The sequence below is a fragment of the Zalophus californianus genome, chromosome 11 (assembly GCF_009762305.2).
Source record: "Zalophus californianus isolate mZalCal1 chromosome 11, mZalCal1.pri.v2, whole genome shotgun sequence".
In the NCBI taxonomy this organism is placed as follows: Eukaryota; Metazoa; Chordata; class Mammalia; order Carnivora; family Otariidae; genus Zalophus; species Zalophus californianus.
The window spans coordinates 1,592,345-1,609,895 of record NC_045605.1 but is presented as its reverse complement, the minus strand read 5'-3'; the positions used below and the strand labels follow the sequence as shown (position 1 = coordinate 1,609,895).

Here is a 17,551-nt window from a genome sequence, read left to right as displayed (position 1 = left end):
GGACCCAAAAGGGAAGATGAATCAATCCCCTTAACAGTTTGCTTTGAAAACCAGAGGGGCCTAACTTGGCAAATTCTTACCATCAGTGGAGTCTGACACCTGGAACTTTAAAAACCAGAGAGCTCAGATCTGGGAGACCCAGAGGGCAACAGGAAAGTGAGCACCCACCCTTGAAGAGACAGCACAATCCACGGCCTCAGGAGACACAGCACAGAAGCAGCACTCTGGGCACCATTTCCCTGCCCTGCCGTCCGGCCTAACCACGGGGCCACCAGCGGGCACGAGTGCAGCAACACAACTCACCGCCTAGCATGCCCGCCGTGCAGCCCACACCCGCCTTCTATTGCGCAGGCCCCGGCACACAGACCTGGGCTCCAGATCTCTCACAGGACACCGGTCCAGCCCTTGCTACCACGGCCCAACCCACCCCGCCCTCTTCCACAGATGTGTCCCCTCCACCCCGCCACGGCCCTAGGTCCTCAGTGGCCACAGGCCCCTTGCTAGCATTCCGTGCCCCGACCTCAAGTTCTCCTGCACCGTGCCCTCGGCTGGAGCCCTCCCGAAGACGTGGCACAGGCTGGCAGTGCGCCTGCAGTGCAGACAGGGGCCGGTACCCCTCTGAAGGGACCCTGACCCAGGGAGAAGGGAAGACAGCCACACACCGGTCAGACAGCAGCCCCAGCAGCGGGCGGGGGGCAGACAGCTGTCCTGCTGGGGACACTGCCCACCCACGATGGTTTCTCAGGGGACAGCACAGGGAAAGTGTCCTGTGCTCTGGTACCACTGCATCTCTGGCAAACTCCGGGTCTGACTCAACACAAGCCCCCTGTGGCCCCAGACTGGCCCGCACACAATACAGAATCCTTCCCCGGTGGGCACAGCCATGAGACAACTGGACTCCAGGCAAAAGCAGCTCAGCCACAAAAGCAGGGTGTGTGCGACGCACATGGGAGACACCCCGGAGGTGCCAGCGATGGTACAAAAACACACACAGGTCAGTGCAACGGGACACAAAGCCCAGAAACAAACCATGGTTATGGCCAACTCACCTTCGACAGAGCAGGACAGAACACCCAGTGCAAAAAGGACAGTCTCTTCAACAAATGGTGTTGGGAAAACTGGACAGCCACATGCAGAAGAATGAAACTGGACCATTTCCTTACACCACGCACAAAAATTAGACTCCAAATGGATGAAAGACTTAAATATGAGACCTAAATCCATAAAACTCCTAGAGGAGAACACGGGCAGTAATTTCTCTGACATCAGCAATAACAACATCCTTCTAGATCTGTCTCCTGAAGCAAGGGAAGCAAAAGCAAAAATGAACTAGTGGGACTTCACCAGGGTAAAAAGCTTCTGCACAGAGAAGGAAACAATCAACAAAACTAAAAGGCAACCTATGGAATGGGAGAAGATATTTGCAAATAAAATAACCAATAAAGGGTTAGTATGCAAAATCTACAAAGAATTTACACAACTCAATATCCCAAAGTCAAAGAAGCTAATTAAATAATGGGCAGAAGACATGAACAGACATTTCTCCAAAGAAGGCCTACAGATGGACAACAGACACATGAAAAGATGCTCAACATCACTATCATCAGGGAAGTGCAGATCAAAACCTCCATGAGATACCACCTCACACCAGTCAGAACGGCTAAAATTAACAAGTTAGGAAACGACAGATGTTGGCGAGGATGCAGAGAAAGGGGAACCCTCCTACACTGTTGGTGGGAATGCAAGCTGGTGCAGCCACTCTGGAAAACAGTATGGAGGTTCCTCAAACAGTTGAAAATAGAGCTACCCTACGATCCAGCAATTGCACTACTGGGTATTTAGCCAAAGAACACAAAGATACTAGTTTGAAGGGATATATGCACCCCTATTTCTATAGCAGCATTATCAACAATAGCCAAATTATGGAAACAGCCCAAGTGTCCATCGACTGATGAATGGATGAAGAAGATGTGGTATATATACAATGGAATATTACTCAGCCATAAAAAAAAGAATGAAATCTTGCCATTTGCAATGACGTGGATGGAGCTAGAGAGTATGATGCTAAGCAAACCAACTCAATCAGATAAAGATAGATACCATATTATTTCACTCAGATGTGGAATTTAAGGGGGAAAAAAAAACAAATATGAGCAAAGGGAAAAAAAAGGAGAGGCAAACCAAAAAACAGACTCTGAACTACAGAGGACACACTGATGGTGACCAGAGGGGAGGTGGGGGGGGGGGGTTGGGAAACAGGTGCTGGGGATGAAGGAACACACCTGTCGTGATGAGCACCAAGTGGTGTATAGAATTGTTGAATCACTACACTGTACACCTGAAACTAATATTACACTGTATGTTAAAAATACTGGAATTAAAATAAAAAACTTAAAAAAAAATGTTGCCTTAAAATAGTCACAGGAAATAAAATAAATATATTTTGGAGGAAGTGACAGCATTCAATATTATTTTTACTAATTCTAACAACTGTATTAAATATAGAACCCTTTGGCTCTTTTAAAATTTATTTAAGGTAGAGCTTGAAATCTACCATGTTAAATAAAATGAAAATTTTAAATAACAGCTTGTGGGGTCTGAAGTATTAAATCAAATTTCATGTTGTTTCTTTCAGGTTCAGTGTCAACATTTCCCCACACAGCACCTCTCTTCTCAGGTTACCTGAGAACCGATCATGCGTTGCGACGAGCGAGCTACGTTGGCAGGAAGACCAAAGAAACTCGGTCTGTCATCCTCCGGAAGCTTGTCGATGACAGCACGATAGTCCTAAATGTAAACAAGTGAAAACAGTGTTTCTACAAAGATTGAACTTAACAACCACTGAAATCAGAAAGGATAGACATTGGGAAGTATTAAATTATTAGTTACTCATATGTTCACATTTTCTAGGGAAATCTAACGTTCAGTCTGTGTAATACTTAGTTGTCTACAGAAAATAGTCCTGGTCATTACTACTTCTTCATCCCTAAATTTAAAAAATACAGTATCACATAATGTAACTCACCACATTCAAAGGAACTCTGCGTTGATTAAAACAGAACTACTTTGGTGGCCAGGGCTCCTATGTGTAAGAGATTGCGTGAGACGTTTTTAGGAAAGCCCCGAACCTAGCCAAGATTCATCTGCAGACTGCAGTTGTGCTTATTCCAAGAAAAATAATCCAGCTATCATCTGAAACTTACAGAAACCCCGGGAACCTGTACACACACGCTCTGGTAAGCAAGCACGGCTTCGTCAGTAACGGGACATGAAGCAATTTCACGGTGAGACTTCAGTGCACTGGTGAGATGTGGTGAGACGCACTGGCCACCGGATCGTTTCCTCCCAGAATTGCTGTCCGCATTGCAAAGGGTCATGTATCGAGCCAGTGTCTGCAGTTACGGACTCTAAACTCTAGATGGGAAACTGGAGTGTAGACGACCAAGAGGGTTTATTCACTTGGGCTCAAGGGTAAGAACTGTTTTGTTTGGTTGTTGTCCTGCAGAGGGGTCTTGCATACGTGTCTACGCTGTTGCTGCCCCGCTCTCACCCTTTCCCATCCCTGGCAGCTGTCCGTGAAGCCCTCCGGACGCAGTGGCTGGACTTCAGGAAGCCCAGGGCCTGTAAACACATCCAATTTGGGAAAGACATGCTATTTTTTAAATTTTTTCCCAGCCTGTAACTCAGCACTTGTTACTTCCTCAAGGTGTTCAATCGCAATGTATACATGTATGCATCAGTCCGTTATGTATGTATGAGCCTGGGGTACATGCCTGTACACGTGTGTGCGTTACACGGTATAGGGCACAAAGCGGATGTTCTTATCCTTCTGGGAAATTCTGGCCTCCTCCTTCTCCAGAACTCTGTTAGAAACTTAACATTGATTCTCATAAATCATCCTACAAATATAAAACTCTGATTCTCTACTGATACCCTTTGTTCCTTTCAAAACGGCTGTGAACTTTTCTCAGGTACATTGGCTAGAATCTGCCCCCCACCCCACAACCGTACAGACACGTTTCCTCAGTGACAGACAGCTGCACATCCACACCGATGTGTCCTCACTTGGATGCAGAAGAATGTACACCAAATGATACCATTTACGTGAAGTTCAAAAACAGGCCAAGTTAATGCAGGCTGGGGCGCCTGGGGGCCTCCATCGATTAAGCATCTGACTCTTGTTCTGGCTCAGGCCATGATCTCACCGTCCTGGGATCAAGCCCTACATCGGGCTCCGGGCTCAGCGGGTAGTCTGCTCAAGATTCTCTCTCTTCCTCTGTCCCTACCCCCAACTCATGTGCACTCTCTCTCTCAAATAAATCAACCTTAAAAACAAACAACAAAAGCTACAGTAGGCTATTAGAAGCCCAGACGATGTACCCTTTAGTGGGGGAGGCAATGACTAGAAGGGAAGACAAGGAGGGCTTGTGGGGAGCTGGTCATGCTGTGTTTCTGGATCCCAGTGCTGGTTACACTCCTGTGTTCAGTGTATAAAAATCCATTGCATAGTACATTTATGACGTGCACTTTTCCATAGAAGTTTTGTTTTTCAGTTTAAAGCTCACAGAGAGAGGGAGGACCTGTCAGTGCACTACGTGAAATAAATGGACCATGAATAGCCATGGGATGCGTCTATTTGCTGTGGGAAGCCCTCCTGCTAGAAAGTGAGCCCCAGAGATGCCCACACTGCCCATGCGGTCTGGAACAGGGCCACCAGGGGCAGACAGATGAACAGTGGCTCCTACTCAATAAATGAGTGAATGAATGCAAGATACTGAAAACCAAAACAGATGGGATATGTTTAACTGGCAAGATATTCAGTAACATACTTAATATTGGTTTTTATACTTTGACTTTTGACAATTATGTCACTGAAACAGAAGAATTTTCTCAAAAAATACTTGCGATGAGAGAAAAATCCACAATCCTGAGAGAACTATATAATTGAATATGTATCTCTGTAATTCATGAAGAGCTATATAATCATAACTCTCTAGGTAATGAAAGCATTATTTGGACATTAAGCAAAGATAAGTTTGTGGCAAAATAAATTAGAATTGAAATCTTTCAGCTATATTTAGTACTATTTTCTGGAAAAGATGACTTCATCCTGCAAGGCTTTAATAGGATGACTCAAGGCGAAAAGCCCCAGGCGGCTATAATACACGTTCACAGGAATGTGGCCATCAAAGCCACCTCGAGTGTATCCCTCATACGGTTGGTTCTGCTTTCAACTCGTAAACCAGAAAGTGAAGATACATGTGTTAAGTATTTGATTTCTTTCCTGGTCAATAACATACCCGAGCCCTCTCATGCCCACTGGGAACTAGTGTGCACTCTCCTTCCAGATCCTCAGTCTTAACTGTTTAACATCTTCCTTACCGGAAACTCTATCCTATTATCACAAGCAGTCCCTAAGTATCCAGGGATGGACAACACACTTCACTAGAGTTTACAGAATCCGGCCACATATTGGCATAACAATAATCTGTATTTGTTAATAAGAATTACTTGTGCATTTGAAAAGAAACATGTATTTAACAGTTTAAGAAAGGATTCAAGTATCTGGTAATAGATTAAAAATGATGAATTTTACCTACCAGAATGCTGCAGGATTTTGGTAGAGATAAGGAATACGGAAAAACACTTTTCTTATTCCTTTGGTTTAAAACATCAGTTATTGAAGAATTAAAAAACTGTTTCAGATATGACTGAAGAACTCTAAGGTCAAAATAGTTATCTATGCGTCCACCATAAATAGCATTTTCAAGTAAACCGTGTAAAAATTCCCACTGCACATCTTTGGTACCTATAATTTTAAAACATACTTTTATTAGCTTTATATCTAAGATATTAGAACTATTCTAAAAATATTCTAAATTATTCTGAAATATTAATTAAATTCTTGACTCCAGTTATATTTATAGGATACAACAATATACACTTAACTAAGTTAAATCATTCCTTAAAAGGCTCACTAATAGGAATGTAAAATCCATTAATTCTTATTAATAATGATTAACATTAATATAATCACAGAATGGCTAATATTTATTGAGATTATTTAATCAAGTAAAATTCCCCATTTTTCCATGTATAAACTCACGTAAGCCTTCTAACATAGAAGTATTAAAATTACCCAGTTATACCAATGAAGGAATTGAGGAATATAGGGAGGATGAGTGACCCTAATCAGAAAACCACACAATCCCACAGATCTGAACCAGAATGAGGTGCTTTGAAACCATACTCTTATCTGTCACACAACACTGCCTCCTTAAATGAGAAATTCCTTAGAACATATTCAAAACCTAGTATTATACAATGATGAAAACCTCAGTTGTCACCATAATCTGAATAAGGAAACTCCACAAAATAACTTCACACATCATAGTCTTGTCATGATTTTAACAGCCAACTGTCCAGGTTCCGTTCTAAAAGAGAAATGTAGTATAAAACAACACAATGGGACTTTGGAGTTAGTATTTCACTTTGCAGCAAGAGCATCGTCTTCCTCACAGTTCCGTGGTAACTTTAACTGTGAGACTAATCTCAGGTCTGCAGTGAATGAGGACACGGCTGTACTTACACTAGTTACACTAGTGTAGTTACTGAGCACACTGCCGGCACTCTGCTAGTTTTGTTACCGGTTACTACACAATCCGACATGAGCACAAAGCCTGAGGGCGCTGTTACTGCCTGCCTCCTGCAGACCAAGGGCAGCTGCAGCCAGGAAGACTCATTAAAGCTGCTGCAGGGGCGCCTGGGGGGCTCAGTGGGTTGAGCGTCTGCCTTCGGCTCCGGTCATGGTCCCGGGGTCCTGGGATCGAGCCCCGCATCGGGCTCCCTGCTCAGCGGGGAGTCTGCTTCTCCCTCTCCCACTCCCCCTGCTTGTGTTCCCTCTCTCGCTGTGTCTCTCTGTCAAATAAATAAATAAAATCTTAAAAAAAAAAAAAAAAAAGCTGCTTCCTGCCAATCTCGTCATCATCAACGGCGGCCAAGCAGCCGTCACAACAGACTTCACCAGGACTCCACACCCTAGCTCTCCAGCAATCATGTATTAGTAACGGATAGCTCATTCCTTCACAGGTAGGTCACCAGGGCATACAGAAACACTGATGTACCCTTCAACTTACAAAATACAAAGCTATTATGTAAAATATTTTATATTTTATAAAATTTTTAAGATCTTATACCCACTGTTCTCCGAATAAGTTTCATTTTGTTTAGGATTAAAGAAAAACAGAACTGAAATTATAGCAACAGCAGTAACAGTCAACAATCACTGCTAGCTTACTCAAAATATTCACTGAACTGAATGTTAAATGTTTCCTGTGGCATTTCTCATTCAAATTTCCCCAAAATCGAACCTATGGATACAGCATCTGCTACTATTCACATTTTACAGATCAGGAAGCTCGGGCATCAAGGTTACACATGTACTCCAGGTCCTAGGAGCTACTTAATTTCTATACCAACTCGCCTCTGTAATTAGAACTTTTTCTCTTTTTTTGCATTTAATTCTGTATATGTGGAAGTCCCCATTATCAAGAAATTCTATAATCCTGAATTTAAACAGTTAGATTTGACCATGAGATTCACTATCACTTTGAGGCACTGGCTTCTTATTCACATCAATTCAGTGGTGTGGGGCATGAAGTAACGTGATGGTATTAGTGCTCTCGCGGCTTCAAGCACAATGACAAATCATTCCAACTCCCTGCTTTGGATTCTTCATCTTAAAAAGGCATATAGAATGGCATGTTACTTGGCCATCCAAAAGAAGGAAATCTTGCCATTTCCAAAGATGTAGATGAAGCTAGAGTGCACAATGCTATAGAAATAAGCCAGTCAGAGAAAGACAAATACCATGTGATCTCACTCATATGTGGAACCTAAGAAACAAAACAGATGAACACAGAGGAAGGGGAAAGAAAAGAAAACAAGGAGAGAGAAGCAAAAGCAAATCCATGAGAGACTTCCACAACAGAGGACAAACCGGGCGGGCAGAGGCAGGTGGTGGGGGATGGGCTACACGGGGGATGGGCAATAAGGGGGCACTGGCTGTGATGAGCCCTGAGTGTCATATATTAGTGATGACTCACTGAATTCTACTCCAGAAACCAATACTGCACTATATGTTATCTAACCTGAATTTAAATAAAAACTTGAAAAGACAAAAAAAAAAAAGAGAATCATCAGGTTTCACTGCAAGCTAAAGCATTAGTACATATTCTCCAGAAAACTCTGTCAAAATTAATACTGAAAACAACAGCTTATAGAATCAGAAAAGTGGTTACCCTTGGCATGGAATGGGGCAGTTTTGGGTCATGTCCATGAAGGAGTAGGGGACGCACTTCTGCAAGGCTGGTAATAGTCTTATCGATTTGGAGATAGTTACAAAGGCTCAATAAATGACCATTCATTAAACTAAGTTTACGTACAGTTTTCTGATGTAGAATTCAAAATTTGTTAAATAAAGAAAAACTCACTTGGAATATTATTTGGCATTCACTAAGGATGAACAAATGGTAAAGAAATGAATATCCTGGCTACTCATACATATCGACTCAACATAAATACATCCACTGTCTACCCAAAGCTCTAGCAGCATTATTCATAATCACCCCAGAGGACCCACAGGACCACCCAGGGAAGTATTATGATCAAACAGTGGCATATTCTATATAGCACTGAGAATAAATGACCTCTAACTTCTGTAACCATGTAGGTGAATCTCTCTAATAGAACATTAAATCAAAGAATCCAGATACTGAGGAGTATATGCTGCATGATTCCAGCTTTACGAAAACAGACAAAACTGATCTACATTCTAAGATGCTAGTGTTCACCACAAAAGCTGGGGGTGGTGGGGTGCTGGGAGACGGTCATAACCAGAAGGCAGCGGCACTGGTGATGTTCTGTTTCTCGATTAAGCCGCTGGCTAAAGGAACATGTTCACCCTGTGGAAGTTTCACTGAACTGTGATCATATGATCTTAGTACTTTTTGTACACAAATCATTCAAAATTTTAATCTCATAAACATGTAAATTACAATGGGACTTGTATACATCCTAGATGTCTATTCCTATCATTCTACCAAAGACAAGTTACAGAATCATTTCTGATATCGGATATTAATTCAGCTAATAGTAACTGAGTGCATACTATGGGCCAGGTCCTGCTGCTGGTGTTAAGGACATATGTTGTTAACAGAACCGTCAGAGACATTGCTTTAAGGGAGATTACACTCTAGTGGGAAGAGATAAAATAACAAATGAATAAGCAACCGAACAATACTAGGTAGCACTGATGTACTCCAACAACACAACAGAACAAGGGGGGGGAGAGTAATTTTCAAATTACTTTAGACTGGTGGTAATGGGAAGTTTATCTGAAGAGGATACTTGGAAGGTGAGGTGTGAATGGCAAGAACTGGACAGATATACTGAAGGTCTGGGAGAAAAGCATTTCAGACAGAAGAGCACCTACCAAAACCTTCAGGTAGGAACAAGCCTGGCTCACTAGAGGAAAGGAAAGAAGACTGGTGTTGTTGCAGGTTTTAAATGGGAAATCTATACTTTACTTTTCTTACAGTTTCTTTACCATGTGGAGAAGCTTTCCCAAAGGGTGTTAAAACAGAAAGATGACTGGGTAAGCAGCTCTTACTTGGACTCCCAAGGCACTGATGAAGTTGCAATAAATGAACAGAATCTGCTTTGGACATGGAAGGGACAGAAACTGCCTAAACACTGGGATGTTTAAGGATCCGAGAAAGAACCCAGGGTGATTCACAGGTTCTGAACCTGAACAGATACGTGAATGGTGGTGCCATTTACCAAAGCGGGGCAGACTCAGGGAAGGGTGGTCTGGCAGGGCTGCAGGGTGGGATGGGGAGGCAGGAATCATTTTTAAGTTTGAAATTCCAATCAACATGTTCTCTTCCAATCCACCACTGCTCTCAACTCTCGTGTCCCCTTGCCCGGGCCCTAGACAACACATTTCAGAGATTCAACTGCTCCTGGCGTGAGAAGGCAGAGAGTTGGATGGCCTCTGCCTATCGGATCGCATGGTCTGGTCTATCGACCTACTTCAATCTATTATTTGTACCTTGATTCTTGACTCCAACTTAATCTAAGTTAAGATTCTATAGGTCCACAGTACTGACCTTAGCCTACCATACTCCTGGATTTTAACAGTTCCGAGATATGAGTTATTCCTCATAAGCCTGAAACTTAGGAAGGCCACAAAGTGCAGACAAGGTCTTTCAAGCTTTCTGTTTCCTGAGGGCTACAGATCAATCAGAAAACTATGGCATATAAAAAATGACCACAATAGATCAAGAACTATCCAATAGCACAGGCATGGCAGTCAGGAGATAAAACACATGAAAAGCAAAGAGCACATTTTATGACATCAGGACACTCCTGAAGAAACCACTTCATTAGTAAGACCTCAAAAAACTTTTCCCATGAATACCAAAGATAACAATTCCCAGTAGAACTTACCATCAAAGAGCCTGTCAATAATGCTATACCCAGCCCGAAGATCTGACAAAGAAAACTCATAAAACTTGGTCCAACCCTACAAAACAAATTTACAAATATTGAAGAACTACAGTGTTCAAAGACACACATATATATGCATCACGACCCTTATAATCTTAAGAATATTCAAAATATGCTAAAAAAATAAAAGGGAAATTCCTGAAAATTTATAATAAAAACAGTAACTCTAAGGTAACAGTAGTTTTTTAAAAGAAATTGATTGACCTCCATAGCATGCCAAAGACTTTTAATACTAGAACACTTTTTATCATTTAGTATTGTGGCAATTCAGTCACAGAACAAATTGGTAAATTTTTGAGTCTAAGTACGATGTACACATTGAGACAGTTTCTACAATTTTGTCCTTCAGATTGTGAGTTTTGTCCACAAACATGACAACAGAAATATTACAAAAAATTTTTTAAAGGCCCAAAGGCATACAGCATTATTTCCTGTACATTTCACATATGAAGCATTCAATGTTGGAAGTAATTATAAACGTAGAGTTAGCAACTACAATGCTTGTATAAAAAGAACTTTCATAAAGTTCTGTTTTTTGTTTGTTTTTTTTAAAGATTTTATTTAGTTATTTGACACAGAGAGAGAGAGAGAGAGAGAGCACGAGCAGGAACACAAGCAGGGGGAGTGAGAGACGGAGAAGCAGGCTTCCCGCTGAGCAGGGAGCCCCATGCGGGGCTCGATCCCAGGACCCTGGGATCATGACCTGAGCCGAAGGCAGACGCTTAATGACTGAGCCACCCAGGCGCCCCAGAGCTCTAGGTTTTATAAAAATACAAAAAAGTAAATAATTTTGATGGTACTTCCATTAACTTTAACTAATTAGTTTAATGTAACATGTTGAAACTAAAATCTTTTTAGACTTTAACAGTATTTAGGAGGATCAACACAAATTTCATTCATCCATTAATCATTCAAAGCAATGTTTATTATTAATGTATATTATCAACTAAAACTAAGTTGAATCAAAGCTCTGCGTCTAAGAGAATGAACCCAAACATAAATAATCCCTGCCCTCTGGTCGCTGTCAGTCAAACGTGGGGGAGGGAGAAGTGGGTAGATATGATGCATCACTGGAATACACCTACAAGGCAAGGTACAATGCATCTGATGGAAGGAAATATACTTGGTATATACAAGAAAGAAGTCTGACCTCAGCTAAGGGGTAAGGCAAAGCCTCCTTGGTGGGAAGGGGAGTAGAACAGACAGGAAGAAAAACGTAGATGGGTAGTCAGGACAATGAAACTGAAGAATGTTTGTACTGCACGGTCATGGAAGGTGAGGATATACCAAGAAGAGGGGTGTTAAGAATGACTTCCAACGGTGTCACTCGATGCTAAGTGCAGCACCGAAAGAATGCAAGGCTCGGAAAGGTTCCATGAGCTCCCGGAACAAAAATGTTCAACTGAAGGTTACCAAGTGCCTCTTCAGGTCAGTGAGAATATAGCAATGAACAAAAGAGAAAAATCTGTGCTCTTGAGAAGCTTATGCTCTAGTATTTGGATCCAGAATATGTGGGTTTTCAATCATTTTTTAAACAAACTGGGTAAGTCAAATAAATAGTTGGATACATAAACCTAGATCTTAGGGAACTGATCTGAGTTAGATTTATAAATTTGGGTGTCACTAACATTTGGATCAATTTTTTAAAAATTACAGATCTTGTGAAAAACACAAGAGGTTTAAACTTCACTAAGTTTTAGTATAGCTAAGAACTGAAGATCTGTAAGGGGTATGTGCCCATCAACAGTTAACAAACTTCCTGCCATATTTTTTTTTTTTTTAAAGATTTTATTTATTTATTCATGAGAGACAGAGAGAGAGAGAGAGAGAAGCAGAGGGAGAAGCAGGCTCCCAAGGAGCAGGGAGCCTGATGTGGGACTCGATCCCAGGACCCTGGGATCATGACCTGAGCCGAAGGCAGACGCTTAACCATCTGAGCCACCCAGGCGCCCTTTCCTGCCATATTTTAAATAAATTTCGTACCAACTCAAAATAAAGTCTTATTAATATCTTATATTCTTATATATATTATATCACTTATATATCACTCTATTATACCACTCTATTATACCACTTATATCTTATATCACTCTATATCTTATATCTTATATCACTTCTTACATCTTATATCACTCTATTAGACCTTATTTATTAATGTTGATTTAAAATTTTTTCAATACTTTAGGGCCCCTGGGTGGCTCAGTCGGTGAAGCGTCTGCCTTCGGCTCAGGTCATGATCTCGGGGTCCTGGGATGGAGTCCTACGTCAGGCTCCCTGCTCAGCGGGGAGTCTGCTTCTCTCTCTCTCTCTGGCCCTCCCCCTGCTTGTGCTTGCTCTCTCAAATAAATAAAATCTTTAAAAAAAATAAAAACTTTTCAACACTTTACAGATTAGTATTTATAAAACCCTCCAATAAGAAGCCTGCAGCCCTCAGTTATCACCTAACAGCAGTTTCCAAGTGAGATGCTAATTCTAAAATGGTAAGACCCGGGCTCTGAGTCGCACTGCTACTGACACTGGTATGTGATGAAGGATTTTAAAAACATGGTACAAAAATGTGAAACGTAGTATTTGTTATTAATGTGATATTTTCTAATAGAAATCATGTTGTAAATTGTGGAGGGGTTCTCCAGACGGCCCATGGAATCCTGGTCAGCCCACCTGGAAACCCAGGCATGGTGTGAGGCGTTCCTATGAAGACAAGTAGCATGAAGCCTGTTACCAAGGTGCTCACAGTCTAGGAAGAATAACAAGACAACCAAGAAGAACAAATACCCCCAAAAAATGACAGTAGGTGAAGCACAGAACTAGAAGTACAGTATACATGTGGAAAATAGAGAGGTTAAGTTTGCAAATACAGCACTACAATGAAAAACAGCAAAAAATCTTGTACTAACATGAGGAATGAAAACTAAGTTGAACTGGTGGTGGATCTTTATTTCCAGAAGCTGGTGATTAGATGAGGAAAAGAAGGAAAATACAGAGTTTGTGGAGTGCATATGCCTGTGACACTGTCTCTAGCAATTAATGGTATTTTAGGTTTTGACTCGGTTTTCCTCCAATTTCATCATTTTTACAAAACAGCAACTTAACATGTTAAAAAAAAAAGTGATACTTTCAAATATTTTTTGTGTGTGAAAGTAAAGTGCTCTAAAAAGAACATTTTGGTAGCATTTACATATTCCTTAAAATACACATATCTTTTAACCCAAACATTCCAAGGTAGGAATTGCCACTGTGAATAAACATGAAATGAGGCAAATGTAGGGATATCCACTGCAGTATTTTCTGTAACAGCAAAGACTGAAAGAATATGTATATTCCTCCAACAAAACAAAACTGCTTAATAGGGAGTATGTCGAAATAATGAATACAAATGATATTTAAAAATTAGGCATGAAATGGTTACTAAGATTTAAAAATCTCTGAAATGTATTGGTTAATAAAGCAAAATACAGAACTGTGTTTGTAAAATGCTGCTGTTGCAGTTAAAAAGAACATACGTCTGTCTGTAAACACGCAGAACATGCTTTGCTTACTTAATACGCTCTTTCTGAAGGACCCCAAGGAGTGGGGGGCAGCGGCTGCCCCAGGAACGGCAGTAGGTGTCAGGGAGACAGCACAGGAGGAGAGACTAAATTTTAGTTGCTAATCTTCTCACTGCTTTTTATATGATGTGCGTGTATCCCTTAATTAAAAAAATCTAATTTCATTAAAAAAATAATTCCCGGGGCACTCCTTTCTTCAATGACGGTCTATGACTGTTGCTGTTGTTCCCGTCAGGATCACTACTGAGGGCACGGGCTTTGGAGGAAGGTGGGCCCGGCCACCTCCAAGCTCCAGAGTCTCTGAGGTGTGACTCCCTCAGCAAGTTAACTGCCATCAGGATTCACTGCCCTCCTTGGTCAAATGAGAATAGCACACCCTTCCTTTAAGTGTACTTTGCAAATTATATGCAACAACACATTGCTGTTTTTAGTCACTACTTCATCAGTCTGACAAATCTTTACTAACAGGCAATGTGCAAGGCGCTTCTAAACACACACTATTTCATCCAACCCTCATGACAAAGGTACAGGTGATTGCATTCCCAGTATGCAGCTGAGGTCGCACGACCAGGAAATCTAGAGTCAGGACACAAGCCCAGGTCTGTAACTCCACAACGACCTCTTATTTTGACATGTTACCGAGACAGAGAGAGAAGCTAAATCGGGGACTGCTGGGGAACAAAGGCTCAGGGGGAGACAAGCAGGCAATGCTAAAAAAAGAAGGGAACAATTAAATCTGGACGTGAAGTGATGTATGGCTTAGGCACCTGGCAAGAAGAAAAGAATGCGGGACCAGCTCGGACCGCGTGGCAAGGGCAAGATGTAGTCTAGTGGCCGTGAGAACAGTCAGAGCCACAACCTATGGTGACAAAGAGCAGCATGAATTCAAAGACCATGAGGAAGTGTGGAGAACGAGTGGGAACGGGGGTCTGGGAGGAGGCCGAGGACAAAGGCAAGTCTTTCCTTCTGGACCACAGCAGGAAACATGCACAGCTCCTCACAAGGACAAGAGAAAGCCATCTGATGGGCTGTATGCAGAGTACTGAAAGGATCCACCTTACATATTAGAGAAACAAATCTGGCTGCTACGTGGACAGAGCAAACACAGGAGGAAGGTGGTCTCGGAAAGTGGAACAGGTAAGGGGTGAGAAGGCTCGGAAAAAAACAGTGAAGAGAAATGCACAGATCTCAACTATACTTTGCAAGGAGAATGAACTGGCTATGGGGCTGAGAAAGAAACATGTCAAGAATGATTCCTAGGCTCCCAGCTTGAGGAAATAAATGGGTATCAACAGCTTTTACTGAGAGGGGTACACTGACAGTAAAACAACTATGCGGAATTCAGTTTTGAACTTTTGAGATGACTGTGACCACAAAAATGATACCTAACACAATCAGTGAGGGTTTATGGTGGCTCATGCATTGTTCCAAACAATGTAATTGGGAGATGTGAACTACATAACTACTTGCAAGTCCAGAAGATGAACAGCAAAGACAGAACTGGAGATATAAAATTATGAATCATGAACCAAATTATTAAGTAATCCTTGCCATTTACACTAAATTGTAGAAACACTAATACAAAAATATGCACAGCTTACAGTATGTCCAAGACATGTTCTAACTCACCTGTGGAATATAATTTCTTCTTTCTTGACACGCAGCATGAAACCATGCAAAACTAAAGAGAGCGTGAGCTCGATGTATGTTATCTTTTTTGCTGATTTGCTCAGGAGTCCAAGATTCGTAAGTACGCATTAAATTCTTCTTCAAACCTGGAGGTGACTGAAGACAAAATATTGACATCCTATTGTTTCAAATCTTACAAATGAAATTAATATTTAACAGTTTTAAGGATTTATTTTAATAAAAAAAAGTTTTCACTATTACCCAGGTCAACTTACTATTATGTTACTTCAAAATGTATGTATCTAAACTCCTTGTACCTAAGAGTTCCTATCAATTATAAATTCAAAAATTTTCAAATTAAAAAAACTCTAAAACCAACAATATTCAAAACAACCAAGTAAGTTTTATATGATCATTGAGGTCATTTACTGAAACTGAATTGTCATTTACACAATGAATTTGACACAGATTATTACGGGGCATGTGGTTTTTACTTTCATAGAAGGTTCTCCCTCTCCAGCCGCTATGTGAATTTCCATGAGGCCTTCCAAATACTATTTCATACAATACAACTAATGTTTCTTGCACATTAGTCCACCAGAGGTGAAGTGGGTATCAGCTGACATTGCAAGGCTCATAAACACAAATTCAAACCCAGAAACTCAAAGTGTATATTAGACTAGTAATCAGTCAAAAAACATTCATCCACATGTCCAGAATCTGTTTATATTTTTCAGTTTTCCAAATGAAAAAGACAAATTTTGAATTCTTAGAAAAAGAGTAAAATAAACCCATTTCTTAAAAAAAAAAAATTCTCCCCCCCCCCTTTTTTTTAAACCAAATGCATTTGTATATTAATAATTGGTTCCTTCACAATTTTCTAAGGTTGGGGAGCCTGGGTGGCTCAGTGGGTTAAGCATCTGCCTTCAGTTCAGGTCATGATCTCAGGGTCTTGGGATCGAGTCCTGCATTGGGCTCCCTGCTCAGTGGGGAGTCTGTTTCTCCCTCTCCCTCTACCCCTCACCCCTGCTTCTCCTCTCTCTAATAAATAAAATCTTTTAAAAAAATTCTTCTAAGGTTAAAAAAAATTAATGTGCATTTCTCTGCCAAACTTATTTTAATTAGCTTGTACTAAAAGTAAAAATTCTCCTCTAAATGGTTTCTAACACAAAAAGCATAATTAATGCAAGTCAGGACCTTAAGAAGCCTGCTGCAGGGAACTCACTCCCTTTGCAATCCTTTCCGTTCTGTTTTTTCTCAAATAAAAAAACTTCTTTAAGATTAGAAGAAAAAAATACCACTAATTTACTAAGTACACATCCAAATTTATACTTTTCAAAATGAAAATTGTTTATGTTTATGAAACATTTACAAAAAATTATGATAGAATAGGCTATATTTCCTGAGCACTATTCAATAAAACATGGAATTAACAGGAAACTGAACAACCACTTGGAGTTTTTAAGACAATAAAGATTACACAAAATGAATAAATCCTATGTAATTATAGAGAAAGTCGTACATAAATAAAAATTTGAAAATAACAAAATGAAGACACTACTATGTCTTCATTTTGTTATATATCCAACTATAGGATAAGGCCAAACACGTTCTCAGCTGCAAATTCACAGACATAGTAATAATTTCAGTATTATTTCAAGTAAATATAAGTCAATGGACTCAACAGAAGAAATCAGTAAAAACAAAAGCAAATACAAATCTAAGGACAACTTTAGAAGAAAAAGAATAAAGCAGGAAATTCAGTGGAAAGAATTACTAAGATAAAAGTAAATGATGAAGCATGA

General features: G+C 40.7%; 1 protein-coding gene across 1 annotated transcript in view; it reads right to left on the bottom strand.

Moving 5' to 3' along the window:
* Nucleotides 1-17,551, bottom strand: part of DYNC2H1 (dynein cytoplasmic 2 heavy chain 1) — a 317,720-nt gene that overhangs the window by 117,904 nt on the left and 182,265 nt on the right. The window contains 4 exon segments of the mRNA XM_035722795.1: nucleotides 2,683-2,787; nucleotides 5,601-5,809; nucleotides 10,510-10,585; nucleotides 15,747-15,902. Of these exon segments, the coding sequence (XP_035578688.1) occupies nucleotides 2,683-2,787; nucleotides 5,601-5,809; nucleotides 10,510-10,585; nucleotides 15,747-15,902 (546 nt within the window).